We start from the raw sequence: 24,046 nt of genomic DNA on the forward strand, positions 1-24,046 counted from the left end.
GTGCGTCCCCCCCTGTTTGTTTAGATAATACATTGTTGTCATGTTGTCTGTTTTGACGAGAATGTATTTGTGAACTATTATTGGTTGGAAAGCTTTTAGTGCTTGAAAAACTGCTAGAAGTTCTAGGTGATTGATATGCAGTTTTGTTTGATGTACGTTCCATTGTCCTTGTATGCTGTGTTGATCGAGGTGTGCTCCCCACCCTGTCATGGAAGCATCTGTTGTTATTACGTATTGTGGCACTGGGTCTTGGAAAGGCCGCCCCTTGTTTAAATTTATGTTGTTCCACCACAGAAGCGAGAGGTAAGTTTGGCGGTCTATTAACACCAGATCTAGAAGGTGACCCTGTGCTTGAGACCACTGTGATGCTAGGCATTGTTGTAAGGGCCTCATGTGCAGTCTTGCGTTTGGGACAATGGCTATGCATGATGACATCATGCCTAGGAGTTGTAATACCATCTTTGCCTGTATCTTTTGTGTTGGATACATGCGTTGTATGATGGTGTTGAAATTTAGAATTCTTTGTGGACTTGGAGTGGCTACTCCCTTTGATGTGTCTATTATGGCTCCTAGGTATTGTTGTACCTTGCGCGGCAGAATGTTGGATTTTGTAAAGTTGACGGTGAACCCGAGTTTGAAGAGGGTTTGTATGATCTGATTTGTGTGATTTGAGCACTGTATGAACGAATGGGCCTTGATTAGCCAGTCGTCCAAATATGGGAACACATGTATTTGCTGCCTTCTTATGTGTGCAGCGACTACCGCTAGACATTTGGTAAAGACTCTTGGTGCGGTTGTTAATCCGAAAGGCAGTACCTTGAATTGGTAATGTATTCCTTTGAATACAAACCTTAGGTATTTCCTGTGCGATGGGTGTATTGGTATATGGAAATAAGCATCCTTGAGGTCTAAAGTTGCCATGTAGTCGTGTAGTTTTAGCAATGGCAATACTTCTTGTAGTGTGACCATGTGGAAGTGGTCTGATTTGATGAAAGTGTTCACTACTCTGAGGTCTAGGATTGGTCTCAGTGTTTTGTCCTTCTTTGGTATCAGAAAGTACAGTGAGTAAACTCCTGTGTTTATTTGTGTGTTTGGCACTAATTCGATTGCATTCTTTTGCAATAGTGCCTGCACTTCTATCTCCAGGAGATTGGAATGGTGTGTTGTTAAATTTTGTGCTTTTGGTGGTATGTTTGGAGGGAATTGTAGAAATTCTATGCAATAACCATGTTGGATAATTGCTAGAACCCAAGTGTCTGTAGTGATTTCCTCCCATGCTTTGTAAAAATGACCTATTCTTCCCCCCACTGGTGTTGTGTGGAGGGGGTGAGTGACCTGTGAGTCACTGTTTAGTAGTAGGGGCTTTGAAATCTTCCTCTATTTCTAGGGAATTGCCCTCCTCTATATTGTCCCCGAAAACCTCCTCTATACTGTCCCTGGTAACTGGACGGTGTGGCTTGTGAGGTGCTGGCTTGTGTGCTTTGACCTCGAAACCCCCCTCGAAAGGGCGTTTTACGGAATGTGCTGTAATTCCCTCTGCTCTGCGGGGAGTAGAGTGCGCCCATGGCTTTGGCAGTGTCCGTATCTTTTTTGAGTTTCTCAATCGCTGTGTCCACTTCTGGACCGAACAGTTCTTTTTCATTAAAAGGCATATTGAGAACTGCTTGTTGAATCTCTGGTTTAAATCCAGACGTTCGGAGCCATGCATGCCTTCTGATAGTTACAGATGTATTAATTGTCCGTGCAGCTGTATCTGCAGCGTCCATGGAGGAGCGGATCTGGTTGTTGGAAATGGTCTGTCCCTCCTCAACCACTTGTTTTGCCCTATTTTGTAAGTCCTTGGGCAGATGTTCAATGAGATGTTGCATCTCGTCCCAGTGGGCTCTGTCATAGCGCGCAAGTAGTGCCTGTGAGTTCGCGATGCGCCACTGGTTTGCAGCTTGTGCTGCGACTCTTTTACCAGCTGCATCGAACTTGCGGCTTTCTTTATCTGGGGGTGGTGCATCTCCAGATGTGTGAGAGTTGGCCCTTTTCCTAGCTGCTCCTGCAACGACAGAGTCTGGTGGCAGCTGTGTAGTGATGAAAGCCGGGTCTGTAGGAGGCGCCTTATACTTTTTTTCCACCCTTGGTGTGATTGCCCTACTTTTGACCGGCTCCTTAAAGATGTCTTTTGCGTGCAGGAGCATACCAGGGAGCATAGGCAGGCTTTGGTAGGAGCTGTGGGTGGAGGAGAGTGTGTTGAATAAGAAATCATCCTCGACCTGTTCTGAGTGGAGGCTTACGTTGTGAAATTGTGCTGCTCTAGCCACCACTTGAGAATACGCGGTGCTGTCTTCTGGTGGAGATGGCTTTGTAGGGTATGCCTCCGGACTGTTATCTGACACTGGGGCGTCGTATAGGTCCCATGCGTCCTGATCTTGGTCACCCTGGCTCATGGTGGTGTGAGCTGGGGAGTGTGATGGAGTTTGTGCTGGTGAGACGTTAATCACAGGCGGAGGAGAGGGTGGTGGGGTAACTCTTTTCACCACTTTTGGTTGTGGTGTCTGTTCCGTCTGGAACTCCAACCTTCTCTTTCTCCTAATGGGGGGAAGGGTGCTTATTTTTCCTGTCCCCTGCTGTATGAAGATACGCTTTTGCGTATGGTCCACATCAGTTGCTTGCAGCTCTTCCTCAAACCTATGCTTCTGCATTTGGGAGGTTAGCGAGTGCTCTTCTGTATAAGAGCCTGTAGCTGGGTCGCTTGCAGTTTGTTTCGGCATCGAAACCCTGTCTGCGTGTTTTTTCTGCTCCGAGGTGACTCTTTTCTTTTTCGGGGCCGAAACCTCTCGGCGTCGATCTGTTTCGGTGCCGCTGTCTCGGCGTCGAGCCGTGTCGGCACCGGCATCTCGGTGTCGAGGCTTGTCTGCAGCACTTTCTCGGTCCCGAGAAGGCTGCGTGCCGGTGTCTCGACCGGAGTCGGACGATCTCGGCACTGTTTGGGCCTTTTTCGGTGCCGACGGGCGGTCACCGAATTTATGGGTCGAGCCATGGCCTGGTGGCAGTGGCGTCCCCTGGGCCTTGTAAATGTTCTTCTGAGTGGATTTCGACATCTTACTCACGGTTTGTGTATCGTCGAATCCTTCGGAGTCCGAGTCTTGGATCGAGAAGATACCTTCTTCTTCCTGTTCCTCGAACTCCCGTTGGGCTGTCGGTGCGGACGCCATCTGAAGTCTTCTGGCTCGACGGTCTCGGAGTGTTTTTCGGGACCGGAACGCACGACAGGCCTCGCAGGTGTCTTCGCTGTGCTCAGGTGACAGGCACAGGTTGCAGACCAAGTGTTGGTCTGTGTAAGGGTATTTATTGTGGCATTTGGGGCAGAAACGGAACGGGGTCCGTTCCATCGGCGTTCTTCAGCACGCGGTCGGGCCGACCAGGCCCCGACGGAGGATCGAAAAACTACCCCGAAGGGCACCGGAGCTCTTCGATCTTCGATGCGGTGTGGAATCTAAGTACGCCGATCCCGAACGCAACAATACCGACGAAAATCTTCCGAAATTAGCTAATTTTCCGTTCCGAAACTCGGAGCGACAGGAACACGTCCGAACCCGATGGCGGAAAAAAAACAAACGAAGATGGAGTCGACGCCCATGCGCAATGGAGACAAAAGGAGGAGTCACTCGGTCCCGTGACTCGAAAGACTTCTTCGAAGAAAAACAACTTGTAACACTCCGGCCCAACACCAGATGGCGAGCTATTGCAGAACATGCGTATCTACAGCGACAGATGCCATCGAACTTATCTTTCTGGTGAATACTTTACTTACCTCAAATTCCTCATCTGTAAAATAACTCCTGGCGTCTGACTAAACCTAGATCTTCAAAGCTCCCACATCACCAATAGCACGTGCTTGCTTTGTATCGCCAAGTTAACACCGGCTCAGAAATTCAGAGGCCCAGCAGGTTTTCTGAAGCACGTGCTCCTATGTAAAACAAAAACCTTCGATCTCCAGGTCCTCCAGAGGAGCACCCCTCCACCTTGGGTGGGGGTTATCTTTCACTACCATGGTCACAGTCTGAGGACTAAAGACCAGCCCACAGTGCCCAGGTTTTCCTCGTTACATAACCCAACCACACCATAGGTCTCCCCCTTGCTGGAACAACTGCCTGAGGGAGGAACCACTGCAGAGCCCTCATATACCACCGTGCATGCATGGCCAGCATAACAAAGCCAGAAGACCCAATCACTGGAACTTGTGCGTCCTCTAAAAAATGAAAAACCACCATTTGCTGGACATCACTAATTACCAGTGGCGAGAAAGAGAAGAGTAGTGTTCAGAAGTGAGTCGCTGGGAGGCCTTTAGATGAGATTTAGGCTCATGCGTCTTTAGAGATGATGCGTCACCACCTCCGGTGGAACAGCTTCCATCTGAGAGTCTCCAAGGTACAGGAAAATTGGTATGCCCAGCTCGAAATGGGCCGCAACCTCCACCATTCCCTTGGTAAAGGCTCAAAGTAACAATATTAAGATAAATGCGAGTACTGTGAACTGGTAGTGCATAGAACCTACCACAAAACACAAGTGCTTCTGATGAGACCACAGGATTGGAATGTGGAAATATGCGTCAAGCAGGTCAAGTGAAATCATCCCGTCCCAAGCTACTAATGCCATTAGCACCTGAGCTAGGGTCAGCTTCTTGAACTCCACCTTTCTGGGAAAGAAATTCAAGTTCCAGGATCAGACAGAGTCCACTGTCTTTGGGAACAACAAAATATCTGGAACATCCTTGTCCCATTTGCTGCTCTGGCATCAACCCCACAGCTACTTTTTGGAGGAGTGCTGCCACTTGTGGCAGGATGGAAAGGTGGTCCTAGAGGGAGGAGAGGGAAAAATGGGAAAGGGTGAGGGAGAAGCCTGAAAGATGGGAAAGGTGTAACCCCTTTCTAGGATTTTGAGGACCCACTTAGACATAAGTAATAGACTTCCAGGACAGTAGAATGGAGGACACCCATCCTCCAACAGGCTCTGTGTGAGTTTGGAGAAGTAAACTAGACTTGCTTTCAGAGGCTTCCTGGAGGGATCTGAGACCCTTACCTATGGTTTTGGCCTTGCATTGTTTGACCAGAGGATTTCGGGGCTGCTGGGTTTAGAGCTGAAAGGGCAGCTACTGGTGAAGCCTTACAAATACAGAAACTGGTGGGAGTCCCGGATTGGTGGAGGTAACTGCCTAAGGAGTGGGCCATTGGTTTCCTTGCGCTGAATAATTTTAAATTGGGGTCATCTTTGTCTCCAAACAGGCATGCTCCATCAAAAGGAAGGTCCATTGAAATGACCTGCATGCCAGAGGGGAAACTGGAAGTCCAAAGCCAAGTGTGTCACCTCAAAAAGAAAGATACTCATGGCACGAGCTACAGAACAGGGAGTGTCCAAACCAGATATGATAATGTGGCATGATGTATTCTGGCCAACTTTCACCACTTCCTGTGTCTTTCAGGATGCCGGGTGGTATCAACTGGGCCATGTCCCATAAGGTGTGGCTGTAGCGTGCTAGAAGATAGGTGACTTTAAAAGCCAGACTTCAGAGTCTGACTACCTGCCGAGTGTCTCCTTTTGCATTCCGCCAGTGAATTTTCTGTTTTCAGGAACAGAGGGGAAGTGGTTGTCTGTCTGTCTTGAGAACCAGGAGGCTTTAATAGCCAGACTTTCCTGTAATGGGTGTGCAGAGAGAAAATATGGATCCACTGGAACAGGGCAGGAGAGTGATGGCCACAATGTGAAAGACTATGGTACCATGTAGGAGTTCACCAGAGAAAAGGATGGCGAACATCAGCATCTGTTCTAAAGGGATGGGTCCAAACATCACAGTTGGATCTACAGTCATAAAGTAAGTTAGTCATTATGGTACCATGGGTCTCAAGGGTGCACCAGCCAGTGCAGTAGTGGGAAAAGATGCTATATAAAGTGTTGAAGAATGGTGCCAGTTCTGAGCCTGCAGCGGGGAACTCCGGGTACGGAGCAGTTAAAGTCTGGTTTTCTGGGAATTATGTGCCCAGCCCTGGTGAAGCCGTATTGGTAGAAGAGCAGCAGATGGAAGTAGCGCCCCAGATGGGTCCTGTATAGTCACTGGTGCTGGGCTGTTTGGAGAATCTGCTGGCTCCACAACCACCAATTCCAGTTCAGAGGATGAAGCTTGTGTGGGAAACGAAGGACAACTTATCTTTCCCCCTGCTTCTTATGCTTCCTACGTTTCCCTGAAGAATGTGCGGGCAGTGACCTGGTGCGTGGCCTCAATCAACAACAGCTGTGGCAGTCATCACGGGCCCAAGCCACATGTTCTTTACAGCCTTCTGGTGCACGGTAAGGCAAGAGTCGTAGGAGCAGGAACTGTGGTCTGACCCAAGACTAAGAGGTACAATGAATGTAGATTATTAAAATCTGTCCCTCACAATCCCTTCAAGGCTTGAAGTTCGAATGCTTCAGAGGAGACATCTGTACTGCACTTATATAATATTTTGGGAGGAAAACCATCTCTGGCGATAATGCGGGTCAGATCTGCGTCAAAAACACAGAAAACAAGCATTTGCAATGCAATGGGTCTCGCATTTACTCGAGTTATAATTATTGGCCATTGTAAAATCATAACTGGACTCTTCTTGCCACAAACTGGTCAACCCGGTCTCATAATTTGGTCTTTTCCTGCCACATAATTCCAGTGGACCTGCATGTAACTAAAGCACTTCCATTTAACTTCTTCCTCTATCAGCAACCAAAAAAGAAATTGCCGCCATTTAGCATCCTTATTTAAATCTGTCATGCTAATGCCAATAGAATACCACTTTTACCACCCGACCATCAGAGTTGTTGGCTAACAATTCCCAAAACAAGACAGCCACAGGAGTAAGTAGAGAAATTAGAAGGATCACCCAAACATATATAGAGAGTGTTTAAACAGTCAGTGTAATAAGGATGCTAAGTCTGACTCATGGTCCTAATTGTAGTAAGGAAAGAATACATACACAATTATCATATAAATACAATAAAAACCTTTATCAGAAATAAATGTTTGGCATTAGAATGTAATGATCATAACAACCCCTAGATAGGTCGGACTATGCTGGATGGAAATTGAGGAACAACCAGGCTCATGGGGTCATTATTTAAACTATGCTATTAAGGAAAGTACAAAGGAAAATGTACTTGGAACATACTTTTAGGATTTTGAGCAAGCTGTTATTAGTTGGTTAAGTGGCACTTCAATTCCTCTGGCCTATAGGTGGATTACATTTATTTTGCTGATTTTTAAGGAAATGTCTAAAACAATTGAGTAGGTCAGCACAAAGTCAAGAGTTGTCCCGCCTTTTTTATGTTAATGGGTATTTAATCAGAAATTAAAATAAAAAATAAATAAAATGTGGGCTGAGGAAAGCATTAGCTAATTTTGAGCTTGAAGTGTTTACGGTTCATTGTAGCGAAGCATGTAAGACAACCGGTTTCATAAATCTCAGCTGAAATGCTCCCTGTTGTCTCGCTATGGATTGTACTTCTGTGTATCATATAGTGTTGCACTGTCACTTTAACTAGGCTATTTGTGAGAAAAGCGGAGTCTTGAGACCATGTAATCATTCACATTTCAAGTAAATGTTTTTGTCTTGAATATTATTAGGCTGGGATAGTCTTGTGTATGTATACGCTAAAATCAGGAGTATGCTTTGTGTTTTATTTTGACATGATTATATGAAGTGATCTTGAAACTGACGTTGGTTTATAACATTTTACTTGAACTTATCAGGTTGTTTGGGGTGTTGTCTCGGGGGTAGATAGGTCTGCCCTCCAAAGATCTGAAAAAAACAGGTGATCCTTGCGTCTAGAAGTGCCCCATGTACTGAATCACATGGTCCAGGTCAAGGCCAACGTCCTGACATAAGCGGACAGCTTACAGATTCTGTACACTTTGTAATATGAATATGCCCTAGCAACCAATCACCAAGTTATGGAGATGCCTGGACTGAAAACAATAAAAATACACATAAAAGTGATGGGTGGAATGCTCGAACTAATCTCAGCCACTGGTGATTACTAAGGGAGCTAGAATTGACATGCATTCAGAAAATAGTAGAAGGGCATATTTGAGGCTCAAAAGAATGATTATGGGTAGGCGTCATTTGTAGCCCACTTTATTTTATTTTTTTGCAGACAGGGACGTGAAAATGAGCTTAGCCAGTTTCCCTAAGGTAGATAAGGAAACATTTGAAGAAGCATTAATATTCAGCATTTCTATTGATCAACTTGTTCGCTAAATTGAAATATGCATGGTGTACTGCTGTGTTCCCTTGCACAGAGTGTCCAACTGAGTATCTGGTATTTTTCTTTTTTTTCCCCCCTGGTGTCATACTAATCTATAGCAAGTGTGTAGAGGCCTAAGAATGTTGCTTGACAGGAGGAAGGACCTGGACAAATCCTGTGACCTAGAGGGGAGCACCAAGTAGGTCCTCGTGGACAGTGGACTACTGTCCCCATCATGGATTAAGCACAGACTGGAGGTGGAAAAGTACTGTGTTTTGTGAATCTACAACTGGGATCACACCTATTTATTAGTGTCACTAGAGTGGAGGCCAAGTTGCACTTCTATCTGCTCACCTTACTCCTAGTGCTAATATCCTAAGTTCGTTATAGGAGTAAGCTGCATGGAACATGTACAGTAGATGAGTCAAAGTAATAAGGCCTTTGGGATCGATTTTTGATACTCAAGGGCTGGACTTTTGCACAAGATGGATGGGACATTGTTATCCCAGACAATGGAAAGGTATTGCTCGCATTCCTGAAGTAGGAGGGGAGAGACCTAAACACAAGTGAGGGGTTGGGGAAAGGGCTCCATAACAATCAATCAAGCCTTTTGCATGGTAAGGAGCTGCTGGATTGTGTTCTTGAACACTTATTTTAGGATGGCAGGGATGTAGGGTGGGACTGCAGACTGTTGTGCAAAGTGAAGTGGGCTCTTTAGGTAAGTCACAGCTTTTAGTCCTTTCCTGATCATACTCAGTGTGGCTGATGGCAACCAAGTGGTAAAACCTCACACCACTGTGTGCCTCTTATTGGAGCTTCAGGCTGGAGGTGGGCTCTTTAGGTAAGTCCCAGCTTTTGGTCCTTTCCTGATCATACTCAGTGTGGCTGATGGCAACCAAGTGGTAAAACCTCAAACCACTGTGTGCCTCTTATTGGAGCTCCAGGCTGGAGACTACCATGTTGAAGCCAGTATCATGTTAAAAAAAGGCTGATTATAGAGAGCAGTCTAGAAAAAACGCCTGGAAGGAGAACCATCCCAAACTAATTCTGAAGATGCAGGCAGTGTATACACGCCTCCAGTCTGATTTTGATGTATAAAAGTGAGCTTCTCCACTTCGTGTTGCAGACAGAAGTACCTCTCTAGGGCCGAGGAAGGGAGTGCTCTTCAAATTACTTGGAAAACTGCTGTGCAGCCAGAGCTAGTGTCAAACTAACAGCCAGCTTCCCAGAGGTGAGGGTACATCATTCACATCTGACCACTTGCTGGAAGAGCTGTTTAACTGACCTGCAGCATCTAGAAGCCTGCCTGCTAGTAAAGGGAAGGAGTCAGCCAAACCTGCAGGAGGAGTGAGGTGTGGCAAGTCCCAGGTGTCCGAGTGACATCCAGGGGAAGAAGACTGAGGAGAACAATCTGCGTACCATGCTATCTGTGGTTCTTCAGACTGTCTTAATGCTTCCTGTCAGGAACTGCTCAAGACAAAGAATCACCACCAAAGCCTACTAGGGGTTGTGCTGCAGAGTCAAAAATCCAGCCTGTGTGTGGCCACGTCACCCCAAGAGCAGCCTGTGTGTGGTCACGTCATCAAAAGAAAAGTGGCCTGAGCATGGCTGTGCCACAAATAGACGATCAACCCGTGTGTGGCCACACTAAGCTCAGAGAAGTGGCCTGGTCATAGCTGCACAGAGCTCAAGACTTCACCTGGGACCATTGCCCCAAACTGCACAGATCACCAGGGACCATGCTAAATCAGGACTGCCAGATCAGAGTCAGCCAAGCAGGCAACCTGGAAACCAGTGTAGGGGATCTCATCTGGAGCTTACTGCCACATGCCACCTTCCAAGATTAGGAGAAGGGAGAGCATGCTGAGAAGGAAATCTGGGCAGTAGACCAAAGGACTGATTTATCACGTGTGGCAAGAAAGTGTAAACACTGAACTGTGACATTGAGCACAAACAAGTTAGCGAGGAGACCTGCATATGAGCCATAAGCAGGCTAATAACCTTCTCCCTCCCACCCCGCCACAGGATTGGTTATTAGCCATCAGAAGGGTGAACAAATAGGAGCAGCGAATAGAGAACAGTCCTGCCCAACACTGCCCACACTAAATTGTGCTGTGATTTTTCATGTGTAGTATTCTCTTCTAGTGTGCATTTAAGCTCTTTTCTTTGTGGGGGGAGAAAAAACAGGGCTGGACTTTAAATGCACTGCTGTGCAATGGTGTAGCTCTGAGCTCAAGCACTTCTTTCTTGGCATTGCCACCACTGAGTCAAGTGGTGAAGGAGCTGTACTTGGCCCAGTCTGCAGCATCACAGTAGGATGGGACAGGCCCTGGAACATCAGTGGTAAACGACAACAACCCCCATGGTTGAGGTGACCAGCCTCTGCATACTCCATAACCCCAACAGACTCTCCTTCAACCCCCCCACAAATAGGAGTGGGGGAGTGATGGAGGATTAGAGGTTGGGTGACTGTAAGAGGTGCTCTATATGGTTTTGTTCTTGGTCAGATTTTATCGGACCCATATGTTGCATCTTTCACACAAAGGAAAGAAAAAAAAAAAAAAAAGGTTGCCTCTTCAACATCTTTTTCAAAATTCATTTTCAAGATTGGAAATGTAGTACTGTTTGTTCTAGGGACACCGCCAGTGACTAGAGCTATCTCAGTTATGGGTTTAAAGAGAACATGATAAGGATATATATTACCTAGTGGTGGACACCAGTAGATATAGTTAGGGCCTAGTTTCCACAGGAAGAGCATTTTTGTTTTGCAAACAACTTTGACGCTGCATGACAAATCTTCAAAACTTATACTTTAGTAAGTTCAGCTGCGGTACTCAAAGTTTCAGGGTGATCAGACAAGTGTTGGGGCCCGAGGAAAACAGGGAGTGCCCGAAAACGTGTTTTCCCCATTCACTTTTCCATAGGGTCTTTAGACATACCTACAGCCCAAACTGCTGAACGGAATTACACCAAATTACATAGGAATTTAGCTCATGTTGTGCTGATTGCGCCTTTTGTAATTCGGTGTAAATCTGCTCTGTAGTTTAGGAGAAATTAAATGTTAAAATAATATAGAAATCTAGGGATGCAGATCCAACTGTCCCCCCTGCTGGTATCTGATTGGCTGCAAAACCTTCAACAAGTTTCTCCCACCTCCACCCCCCTCCCATCTTCAATTCCTCCCCCCTCCCCCCACAGCCCTGGTGACCACCACCTCCCCAGGACAAAGATGTAGTTTTGTGCGGAGGGCCTCCCTTCCCCTACAGCCCCAGGGACTGCCACCTCCCCAGGGCTAAAATGAAATGAGGGGGGGTCTGTTTTGGATCTCCGACCACTATCACTGCCACCTCCCAGGGGCAAATGTCATAGGTTATGCAGGGGGGCCGCAGCGCAGGGGTGGGTGGTTATAGGGTTTGGCTGCAGACCCTGCGGTCAGCCCCCGCTGCGCACAGCCAAAGGCTATGCTCTGCGTAGGGTTGGGTGGTTGTGCATGGCCAAAGGTTGTGCATGGCGGTGGTTGGATTAACGTTTAGTAATGAAAATTACTTTACAGAATAAAAAAAGAAATTCATTGAAAAATCCAAAGGTTACGCACATTATATTTCTAAAATATTTTTTAAAACATAGAAATTCACGTAAAAAACAAAGGTTACAGGGACATTTTAGTTAGGCTCACATTTTAAACATGGAAAACTATAGAAATTCACCTGTTAAGAGTTTTTTTCGATTACTAACTCGCACCCTCACAATGAACTGCTAACTATCCCACAATTTATAGCACTCATGACATCTTTGATAACATCATTGATAATGTTACTAACATCTGCTGTAAAATTATTGATCAGATAAATGTCCATGGCGAGGGTGCGAGTTAGTTACCTTAGGGCACGAGTTAGCTACCCGAGATAGCTCCAACTTTAAGAGGTGAATTTCTATGGTTCTGTATGTGTAAAATCCAAGCCTAACTATAATGCCCCTTTTAGGGGAATAAATGAACACACACACACAATATATATACACACACAGAAACAGACCCACACACACGAGAGGGGTGAGATGGGGAGAGCTGGACTTCATTTTTCAAGGACAAAATGGAAATGTTACTTACCCAGTAAACATCTCTTCGTGGCATGTAGTGCTGTAGATTCACATGCTTTGCATACTCCTGCCATCTAGTGTTGGGTCCACAGTGTTACAAGTTTTTTTTCTTTGAAGTTCCCTTGCCTGCCCCACCCAATTTTTATTAAATATAAGTAGCTCTTGTCACAGGAAAGGCTGGAGACTCCTGATCTACACAATATTTTGTGAATGTGTGAGATCTAGACCAAGTAGCTGCTCTACAGATATCAGTTTAAAGAAGTTTCCTAAAAACGCCATACTAGCACCTTTTGTCCTGGTGCAGTGTGCTGTAGGTGTTTGTGGCTGTTGTCTTTTTGCTTTAACATAACATGTTTGTATGCATTTTACAATCCATTTAGCTATTTTTTTTTTTTTTTTTTTTTTTTTTTTTTAAACTGGACTGTCCTTGCATGGCAAGGCAAAAGTTATAAAAAGTTGTTTGGGTTTCCTAAGCTCTTTTGTTCCGCCACTGTGGTACATGAGTATTCTTTTAACATCTAGAGTGTGGAGCGCTTTTTTAGCTATTGAATCTGGCGGAGGGGGGAAAAAAAACAGGCAATTCAATGGTTTGATATGAAATTGAGATACCACTTTTAGTAGAAATTTTGGGTTTGTGCAAAGGACTACCTTATCTCTATGTATTTGAAAGAAAGGTTCTTTTAGAGTTAATGCCTGGAGCTCATTGACGCGTCTAAGCGATGTGACTGCAACCAGAAAAGCTACCTTCCATGAGAGGAACTCAATAGGACACGATTGGAGTTGCTCAATTGGAGGACCCATGAGCCTAGTGAGTACAATGTTAAGATTCCATGCTGGAACCGGAGGAAGTCTAGGTGGCATTACCTTTTTAAGTCCTTCCATGAAAGCTTTAATAACAGGGATTCTAAACAATTAAATATATTCTCTATTTTGTAAGTATGCAGCTACGGCTGCAAGGTGTAATTTGATTGAAGTGTAAGCCAATCAGCTTGTTGCAAGTAGCAAATACTTTCTTGGAAAAATGCTTTGATTGGACCAATGCGTTTAGGCTGGCAGTAGCAAACAAAACACTTCCAATTTGATATATACATGCTCCAGTTGTCGGTCTGCATGCCTCCTTCAAAAGTTCCATACATTCAGGAGGTAAATTGCGATAACCAAATTCTATGTCTTCAGGAGCTATATTGTTAGGTTGAGCAATTTGGGATCTGGATGCCTGATCTGTCCATGGTCCTCTGTTGAGGAAGATCCAGCCAGTTGGGGAGCTTCTCGTGAGGAACTTGTGAAAGGTCCAGCAGTGTTGCGAACCAAGGTTCACGTGCCCATGTGGGCACTACTAGTATCATAGTTTGTGATGTCTGTTTGAGCTTGCGAACCAGAAATGGAATGAGTGGGAGATGTAGAAAAGCATAAGAAAATATCCCTGACTAGTTCATCCATAGAGCATTGCATAGAGGTGAGGGCACCTGGATGCGAAGTTTGTGCATTTAGATTTTTGCCACAGCAGAAAACGCTATTTCAGGATTTCATGCATCCTGCTGAGCAGGTCTGCAAAGTCATAGTCCGTTCCTGGAAGATATTCTGCCAGTAGGTGAATATGGTGGTGATGAGGCCATTTCAATATTGTTTGTGCCAGTTATGATAACTGAACAATAGTATCCAGACAGTCCCCAACCCCAATCCCCCCCCCGTTTATATAATACATTGCTGTCATACTGTCTGTCTGGACAAGTACAACTTTGTGTGAGGCGAGCTAAAAAAGCTTTGAGGGCTAGAAATACTGCTAGAAGCTCCAGATAATTGATGTGCGTGGAACAATGTGCTTAGTCCCAAAGTCCCTGCACTGTGAAGTTTTGAAAATGTGCTTCCCAACCTGTCAAGGATGCATCAGTGGTCAGAATGAGTTGAGGCACAGGGTCTCGAAGAGGCCGTCCTTTTAGGAGATTGATGGAGCTCCACCATTGCAGAGAATGGTACGTTTGGTGGTCAATCAACACTAGATCCTGAAGACAACCCTGTAAGTGAGACCACTGATAAGACCGACATTGCTGTAGCTGATGCATGTGGAGTCTTGCATGAGGTACGGATGGCAATGCAAGATGCCATCATCCCTAAGAGACCCATGACAGTTTTGACTGAGGGAGTGTGATTCTGTTGAAGCTGATGAAGCAGAAGCTGGAAATTTTGTATCTGAGCTGCATTGGGGTATGCTAACCCCAAATGAGTGTTGAGAATATCCCCCAGATATGGCTGAATCTGAAGGGGTTGTAGATTAGATTTTACAAAGTTGAGTGTGAACCCTAACTTAAGAAGGTTCACTGTAATTTGTGTGTGGGACTGGCACCAATTCAGTATGCTGGCTTTGATAAGCCAGTCATCAAGATATGGAAAGACATTAATCTTTTGTCGTCTGAGATGTGCTGCAACCAGTGCTAGACATTTGGTGAATAGCCTGGGAGCAGTTGTGACCCCAAAAGGTAGAACCTTGAACTAATAATGTTTGCCAGCAATCACAAATCTTAAATAGTTGCGTTGTGTCAGAAGGATGGGAACGTGGAAATATGCATCTTGGAGGTCTAAAGCGGTCATAAATTCTCCCTGTTGAAGGAGTGGAATGACATCCTGAAGATTGACCATGTGAAAGTGTTCTGAAAGAATGTATTGATATATGGGTCTAAGAGCTAAAATGGGTCTGAGTGACCCGTCCTTTTTTTAAATGAGGAAATATAGGGAGTATACTCCTGTTCCTTTCTATTGGGATGGAACTGGCCCCTTCAAGGCTCGAAAAATCCACTTGACCACTCGCATTGGGGAGTCATTTGATCAGGTCGAGCTATCTTTAATATTTACTAGTCCCTTCTGGGGAGTTGACACTTAACAGGTGTTCTGTTCAGTTGAAAAGTAGAGGGGCAAAGAAAATGCCTTTAAACCTTGTTCTTATGTCACATTTGCTCTGTGTTCACAGACAGGTCAAAAGTCAGTTTCTTACAATTAATTTTCCTTCTGACCACAGAGTTCTAGGAGTTTGTAAGGTGAACTCTGACCTGCTGCTTAGGAAACATCTGGCACCCTATATCCTTTTAATTTATATTCTAACACACATCTAAATGACTGAGTCAACTGTGCAAACATTTCCAAATCTATTTCAGTAGTTGAATGCCCCCTTTTTTTTTTATATATGTGTGTGATGAAAACATTTTAATAGGATGAAAAAAAAAAAAAATCAGGATACTTTACATGTTGATGTGCAAAGGATATAGGTTTTCTGAAACCCAATTTCCACAGATTGTTAATATACTATATTGTTTTTTCAGTAAAGCCGCAAGTTAGTGGAGAGGTTTGTGGACATTCCTTGGAATGTTACTGTGTGTAGATGACAATACGTTACCACATCATGATTTAGTAATATAGTTATTAAAATTGAGTGTCTAAACAAACTGAGAAACACTCCTAGCCTAATGGCAATGTTGTTAGCAAACTAAAAAGTTCTAGGTTATGTGGGCTAGACCTTATGGGTATGTGGGCTAGTTGTGTGATGCATGCAGCACACTTTAGTCTACTTAATCAAACAAAAGGTTTTATTGTATTGCAGTAATGCTGCGCTCACATATTTGAAGGTGCAATCATATGTGAGAATTAAGAAAAAGGCAACTCTGTAAATTATTTGCATAAGATCACACAATGAGACCCATTTACAGGTCAAGTACATTACAGTTGGGTCGAGTAAATTATTTAAGTTACTCGACCTGCAGGTCTAGTAACATGATTTTGAGCCCTGCCCTTTCGAAAGAAGAACTTGTACGTCTTTGAAGAGAGAGGTGTTGGTTCTTGAAGTAACCTGTGTGCGCGGAGAGGGATGTTGGGAGGTGTGGTTGTGAGCTTCATGCAATAACAATGTTGGATAATGAAGGACCCATTGGTCCGATGTTATGCGTCCATTAAGTGGAGAAGTCCTGAAGGCGCCCCCTAACTGGCGTTATATGGGGGTTGGGTACGCTGATGTCAGTGTTTTTTTGTGGAACATGTGCTCCAAGAGGAGTTGTTTTTGGCCCTGCCTCTGAAATTATTACCTCTGGTGTAAGAACTTGAGGCTTGTTTGTTTTGAGAGGTGGAGGGTTGATGTTGGCGGTTTGTAGGCCCCTCAATAGAGTGGATGACGAAAAAATTCCCCTCTGTGCTTAGGACTGAAGAGCCCCCATGGCCTTTGCAGTGTCAGTGTCCATTTTCAGTTTTTTCCAAGGAGGAATCAACTTGTGGATTAAAGAGGTGTTCTTTACTGAAGGGCATATTTAAAACTGCTTGTTCTTCTAGCTAAAAACCAGAGCACTTAAGGCATGCATGTCTTCTAATTAGGACACTTGTGTTTATACCTCTTGCTGAATCTGTAGCATCCAGTGTACACCTAATAAGAGTTGTTGGCAATGGTTTGCCTGTAAAAACAATTTGTTGGCCACATTTGCGATCCTCCTCTGGGAGATATTGGAGGAGATCCTCCATGTCATCCTAGTGGGCTCTATCATATTGAGCGATTAAGGCTTGTGAATTGGCTATCCTCCAATTAATAGCGGCCTGCGCAGCCACATTGTCAGGTGGAGGAGTCTCTCCAGTTGCCTGGCTATTAGCCCTTCTCTTGGCAGTAGTAGCCACTATGGAGTCTAGAGGCACTTGCGATCTGATAAAGGGTCCGAAGGTGCTGGCTTGTTTTTTTTATTTATTTTTTATCTACCCTTGGCATTATTATTCTTGAATGGACAGGCTCTTGGACGATGTTGTCTGCATGTCGCATCATACCAGAGGATAGTGGGTGTTCCTGTGTGTGGTGGTAAGTGTGTCAAACAAGAAAATCCGTTCAATAGGATCCTTATATAAAGGTACATTGTGGTAGGCAGCTGCCTAGCAATGACCTGTTGGTAGCTCATAGTATCTTCTGCAGGGGATCGTCTAGTGGGATACATCTGGGTCAGTATTAATAACCTGGTCTGGGTCATAAGAATCCCAGGAATCCAGATCTGGTTGTATGCCCTGTAAATAGTGTTCAACAAATAATGGTGAACCTTATGGAGTGTGGTCTCCCTCAGTTGGAGAAGTGGGAGAATGAGGAGGAGGAGGAGGAGGAGAAGCTGGAGGTGAAGTAGGAGGATAAACAAGGTGGTCTGTGGAAACAGTCTTTTCCTTGGGGATTTTTTTTTTTCCTTTAAGGTGTTGAAGTTTCCAATGCCTCCTAAAAGGTTAGCTTCATTTTAAAAGTAACTGCAGGGGAAGCTGTAATTCGTTCTGTCCCTTCTTGAATATATAGTTTGCACTGTCTAGCATCCATTCTCTCTAAAATGGGCGAAGGCATGGCTTGAGTCCAAAAGCTCCACAGATGCAGTCAGTGCAGAGTGCTCGGTGGTGGAAAGTCGGATCAAAGTTGATGAGTGACTTTTGGTGCAGAGCTGATGGGCGGGGCATCTGAAATCTCTTTCCAAGACCAACCATGGCTTGAATGCAGTGGTGGTCTGGTTTCCTTGGTATGGACTCTTTTTTGAGTTTTTGTGGTAATAGGTGGAGCCACCGTACTCACGGTTTGTGCCGAAGTCAGTTCTTGGCTCTTGAAGTCTGATTAAATGTCTGATTCAGAATCTTGGATGGAGACTACTTCCTCCTGTTGGTGGGGCTCCTCCGGCGCACGTTCTTCCCTGAAAATAGCCGGGGTGCAGTCTGGAGATCGGCACAGCATCTCTAGCCTACGAGCTAGTCTGCCTTGGAGAGTCTTCTTGGACCGGAACTATCAACACTCCTCACAGATAGCCTCTTGATGATCTGGTGAGAGGCACAAGTTACACAGCTGATGATGATCAGTGTAAGGGTACTGCGAATGGCACATATGGTCGGACCAAAATGGTGTCCGCTACATCGCGCTTACATTTGTTTCAGTGCCAAAAGTATCGAGGCCTAATGGCACGACTGACCCCACCCCAAGGGCGTACGGTTGAAAAACTGGAACCAACAAGGCAGAACTGTCAATGTGAGTCAGAAAACCTGATCAAATGTACAAATACCGTCAAATAGAAATACAGAGAGAAAAGTATCGGACCAGACCAAGTCGAAGACTGAGCGAAGAACTACACGTCCGAACCCAATTGGCAGAGAGAAAACAATCTAACGAAGGATTAGACGCCCATGCACAGTATCACCACAAAGGAGTCACCACTCGATTCCGTCACTTAAGAAGAAGAAGAAAAAAAAAAAACAAACTCCTTCGAATAACAACAACTTTTAACACTCCGGACCCATTACTAGATGGCAGGAGAATGTTTTGATTTTCAATAATTTATTACACTTATTTTAACATAGCAGTAGTTCTGGACTATACAGGGCTTGACTTTACCATAGCTGGTCCTTTGAACACAGTTATATTGATAGGTAATGGAATTAATATAAAATTAGCATGTACCACTGTAAGACAAACAAAGAATGGGTGAAGGACACATTTATTCTTGAACCGGTATACAGAGTGTCAATTTACATCAAAATATTACTGGGTTGAAGGAATGTCTGAAATGCAAGCAATACTCACTTCAGTTGTTGAATGTCGGAAGGCATTGAAGAAAAACACCACAGTTAGAACTGTTAATGACTAAACATTGTTGGTTCAGGACTGGACCTGAAACATGCACTAACGGTTACCACAACCAAAAGATGGTGGTTAGTGTTGCATTAAAATAAAAATAGTTCTATACAATATGTTCATTTGGTCATGTGCTATTTACAGCTTTTACAAAAACACACAGAAGTTGGTTATTTCTCTAGATCTGGTTAAAACAGGCCAGCAAAGTAACACAAAAGTATGGCTGATTATTATTAGTGCCTGAAGTGTACAAAATGCAGATTAATGATGCAGTGCAGGATTTTCAGCACACACTCCAAACGACCTGTTATAGAAGAGACTTGAAAAACAAATAAGGAACTTGGGTGATAAAGCAATCTAAAGTTAAAACAAGACATACATTTATCTCTGTCCATTAAAAGGTTTTATTATTTTTTAAACTAGGTTGTGAAGTACCCCATGAAATGGGCAACACTGGCAAAACAATGTCCGTCACAATAAAATACATTAGACATTTAAATAAATAACCTTAAAATCTATTGCGGTAGGGACGTAGCCGAACAGGGATTTTTCTGCACAAGCAAGAATAGGCATACCTCTTACAGACTGGTGTAAACGGCACAGTCAAACATTTGAAATGAGGGTAGGGAAACAAAAATACTGACTGAGGTAGCAGTACTCTGCTGACTGCAGAAAAACTGGCTTACAGATTTAAAAAAAAAAAAAAAAAACTAAACCGTTAACAGACGTATAATAATGACAGGAAATCAAATTTCAATCAGATAACCATGCAGAACAGTTCATGCTTTAGTTTCAGAAAAAAACATCATTCTCTCTTCTGCCAATCCTTTTGTTTATATATCCATTGCCTCAACTTTTTTTGTTTTTTTGTTTTTTTTTTTAACAAGGATGAATAGACAAACAGAACACTGTACATGCTTTTTCATCTACAAAACAAAATATCTGCATAAAATAGTGTTAGTTCTCTGTACATTTCAATGGACACTTGTATAAAAAAAAAATGGAAAATGCTGCCTCCCTCTTGCATCAGACAAATTAAAAAAAAAAAAAAAAAAAAAAAAAAGAAAATCTACAAACCTCCCTCACCAGCAATATGTTCATGTGAAAAACTCAGCAGAAATAGACAGTTGCTTTAAACAATAAAAAAAAATTGGTTAAGTTAAACATTTTCCTTTTGTAAAACTGTCAGTCAAGACCAAAACATCTCAGCAAGGTTAGTGTCTGTGCTGTAAAGCCAGATAACCAATGGCAATGTGATGAACACAAACGGCCAGGAAATCCCTTCGGTGCATGCGGCAAAAGAACACGGTTTGGTGGCAGGCTTTTCACACTCTTTACCAGGTTCCAGGTAGTTACGGGCAATGAATTTAAGAGTCTCATCCAGCAGAATAACCGGCAACGAAATTTTCAGCACCATCAACCACTGTATTAAGTTCAAGGGAGTGATCTGGAAGATGAGCTTTATTAAAAAAAAAAAAAAAAAAAAAAGAAAAAAAAGAAAGCACACAATTTTATTTTTTGAACGAATTATTGCAAAAACTCAAAAGAGCTTTAGATACACATTCAAAAGGTAACAAAAGGGTATTAACTTACTGGCAGTGGTTCTACATAAAGGATGAGAAAATGGAGTGACATTGATAAGCAAATTGAGCCAAGAAGCCAGATGTTCTCCCATGGAGGCATCCGAATCAATGACTGGTTTTCTGACAAACTGCAAAAGGAAGAAAAAAAAAAAAAAAAAAGATTTTAAAAGGACCCAGGCCAACTGCTGAGGTTTTCTAGCAGCACAGACAACACAATTAAATCTAAATGAAGATTCACTGGTTCCAAAAACAATGCGGACATCTGCCTGGTATTTGTTAACTGAAGCAGGGAAGGACATGTCTTAGTTACAATAACACGTGCAACTGACAAGCTATTTTCTTTTACAATGAACACTAAGAGCCTATAAAAGTTAACAAAAAGGTACAATTCCATTGAATGCAGACGATCAATCTACTACTGAACGAGAGACTGAATTATAGCACGGGTACTGTCAATCCAACAGCATTTATCGGATTCACTGCTCATTTCGAAGTTAAAGCACTAGTTCAATTAGCTACCAGAGCAAAGTACAGATGAAGTCTAAAACAACAACACCGTGACAGCACAGAAACGGGCTAGAGAGGGGCGAACTTGGCATAGCCCACTGAAATACTACAAACGGCATGCAAAAGATGGTTCCATAATCTGTGCAGCACACCAAAGAGCTACTCTCCCAATTTGGGGTAAAAAGACATTGGGAGGCACAACACGTAGGCTTATAACAGTCACTCATTTATGATCACTGATCTGCCTTTTGCTGGACTCTGTAGGTCACAGCAATTAATATATGCGATAATTTAAAGAGCCTCAACTAGCTGCCTGTGCAAATTAAGGAAGGAGGCAACAGTAACATGCATCCACACTGCAGTGTTCAGCAGGTGCAAAGACTAGCACCTTTGCAGTAGTGTGTGGGGCAAGACAAAAGTAACATCATTTTGCCATAAAAAGAAATTGTTGCCTAACATAGGAAAGTACTGTGCACAGTTTGGAATATCCATACCTGAGAAAATAAATATTACTGTAGTATATTTAGCATGAGCTATATGACGGAAGCGGTAACCAATGTGCCCGATTTTTGCACCCCTAGGCTATGTTGAAATTACAAGGACAACAAATTAGCACACCAAGCCCGTTCAAATGTGCCATTTAAAAAGATTTTTTTTTTTAATCTAAGGGGGAACACAGTACGAACAATGTAAGTACAGTATGACAAGTGCAACCAATAAACATGAGAGCTGTTTAATCAACTGCGTTTGCCCGTATGCCGATAAGAATGCTGAAGAAAAACCACCAGCAAGCTCCAATGGCCTGTATAGTAAAATGAGCCTAGCCATGACTTGTCAAAAGCAAGTAAGAACAGAGACGAAATTGGGATTGTGCGCCCCTAGACTGGGCTCCAAAAAGGCAGGAGCCTTCGCGTGGCTTAACCTTTAAAGGAAATACTTAAAAAGGATGATACAATCAATAACTTGTAAGACAACGTGTCCAATATGGAAAATTATCTTCTGAGACAGGGTCTGAGTTGGAGGGGCCAATATCCAGGAAATTATGTAATCCTAGACTACAGTATTTTAAGATATCGCCTTCAAATGACAAGTTAAATAGGGTTTGAGATGCCTAGAGACCAGATTGCCCTGTTAAAAATCTGAGAGGATGCCTAGGGAGAGCTATACATTTGTGGATCTGAAATTACCCTGTTAAGTGATGCTCAGGTATAATGTTTGGTTACAATATGATACCCACAACACTGTATACATAGCAGTTTGAATGGGACAGTTTAGGGAGATGTATTTCACCAACTTTATTTAGTGGTTCTTGCCCAAATTTACGTCCAGTCCTGTTCAATGTCAAGAGCTGTGTGAAAAATATATTCTGACAAAATAGTGCCTCGGCTCCATAGTTTCACATATTATCAATTCACCTTGGTCACTTCCTAGACACCATGGCCTCTCTGTATGTGGACTGACCTGACCCTAAGGGCCTTTTTACCCTTATGAGTTTATGGTCGCCTATGGCCTACAAGGCTTTGATGACCAGATAGGCCCTCATTACTAGATAGTGTATTTTACCTGTAGAATGACAGTGGACAAATGTCTCAAATAGGCTGTTCAACAGGAGGGTAAAACTTTGACATTTGGGTGTTAAAACAAACAGCTTTGATCAAATAAGAATTTGCATGTAGTTTGGAATAAAAAAATAAAATAAATCTAAAGTGTTTTGGGATTTCGCAGAACGTATCATGGAAAAGGCTACAAAACACAATTTCTTATCGATGTGAAGCATGCTCTGACAATTTTGACATGTAATAGCTGCAAAGGTTGTTCTGTAGCAAAGTAATTAATAAAATGGTCAAAAGCACTCCATAAAATGTGGAAGTTCACATCCTCTTTAGCACATTTACTGACGAGAAAAGCCTACAAAAACAATCTGAACAAAGCTCAATAGGACATTAGCACTCCTCCAGCATGACTGGTGCGAGAAAGAACTCCCCATTTCAAGCACCACCGAAAGCTTCCAAAGTGCTAAATTACCATGAAATAAAAACATATGAAGAATAGACAAAAGCTAACCTGTTAAGAGCATTACACATCTCAATGGTAACAAGGACTGATAGTGCCATGGTCATTGGGTATGGAGACTCAAAGACGTGACACTCCACCCCTAAAAAGTCAGGATTGTCTTCTTTGCACTGCAGAAAATGATTCTACAAAACAAAATGGTAATATTAAATTCGTATCAAGCAAACAAAACGTACCTTAAATACCACATCACATTCTTTTTGTATAGCATAACTTTTACCAATCGCTAGGCTTAAAATACAATCCAGGCTGCTGGTTTGGACCAATCTCCGACACATTTTAACAGTTTAAATCGCCAGGGTGTTCAGTCGATCTGCTATTTATAGCTGTTTTCTAGAAATGCACAACTACTTTTAGCAACAATTAACCGAATCCGCCTCCAAAGTGTTTAAAAAGGATGTGCATCACTCTTGGGCATTACTCTGAAGTTACATTTTGATGTAAAATAAATGGGAGTGATCATTACCAATTGGTAAAAAGTAACCCTTGGGCCATCTTCAGCAGCAATAAACCACCAGGCAGCAGCACCCACCGTGGCAGCTCCAACATAACCTGAAAAGGCGATACATAACACCATTAAGAAATTAAGCACCAAGTGACAGTGAGGCAGTTTTAAAAACAAATCGGCCTGGACGAAGTTTAATGACAGGCTTTTTATTTTGCATAATTACATGTATTTCCTGAAATCGTGTAATTATGCAAAAGCAAATTACGTGAATTTTGCCTACCCCTAATTTAAAAAAGCCTCTTCTTTCGCAACATTTATTCTGCGATAAGCTTCAGTTTAGTTCGTTAAGACAAATACAGCCATGCAAAATGGAAAACTGCACATACACAAAACATTTCAAGATCGTTCAATCAGAAATATGACAAAGCTTGGATAATATGGTCTCACGTGAACAAAACACTAAACAGA

The 24,046-nt window shown here is 43.2% G+C and overlaps 1 protein-coding gene across 3 annotated transcripts in view; it reads right to left on the reverse strand.

The window, feature by feature from the left end:
- The window catches only part of ATP2A2 (ATPase sarcoplasmic/endoplasmic reticulum Ca2+ transporting 2), a 263,413-nt gene that overhangs the window by 39,993 nt on the left and 199,374 nt on the right, over positions 1-24,046 (reverse strand). Inside the window, exons 17-20 of one of the 3 annotated variants that reach the window (XR_011199488.1) lie at positions 23,597-23,682; positions 23,122-23,255; positions 20,561-20,678; positions 18,917-20,426 (exon numbers count right to left, since the gene is read on the reverse strand). Coding sequence is in view for 2 of the 3 variants with exons in the window: in XM_069214879.1 (XP_069070980.1) it covers positions 20,157-20,426; positions 20,561-20,678; positions 23,122-23,255; positions 23,597-23,682 (608 nt within the window). In the remaining variant the exon portion in view is untranslated. Of the gene's footprint in view, positions 1-18,814; positions 20,427-20,560; positions 20,679-23,121; positions 23,256-23,596; positions 23,683-24,046 lie in introns of those variants that run through there. The other 2 variants (XM_069214880.1, XM_069214879.1) reach the window with 2 other exon arrangements.

This window comes from Pleurodeles waltl, chromosome 11 (assembly GCF_031143425.1).
Source record: "Pleurodeles waltl isolate 20211129_DDA chromosome 11, aPleWal1.hap1.20221129, whole genome shotgun sequence".
Classification (NCBI taxonomy): domain Eukaryota; kingdom Metazoa; phylum Chordata; class Amphibia; order Caudata; family Salamandridae; genus Pleurodeles; species Pleurodeles waltl.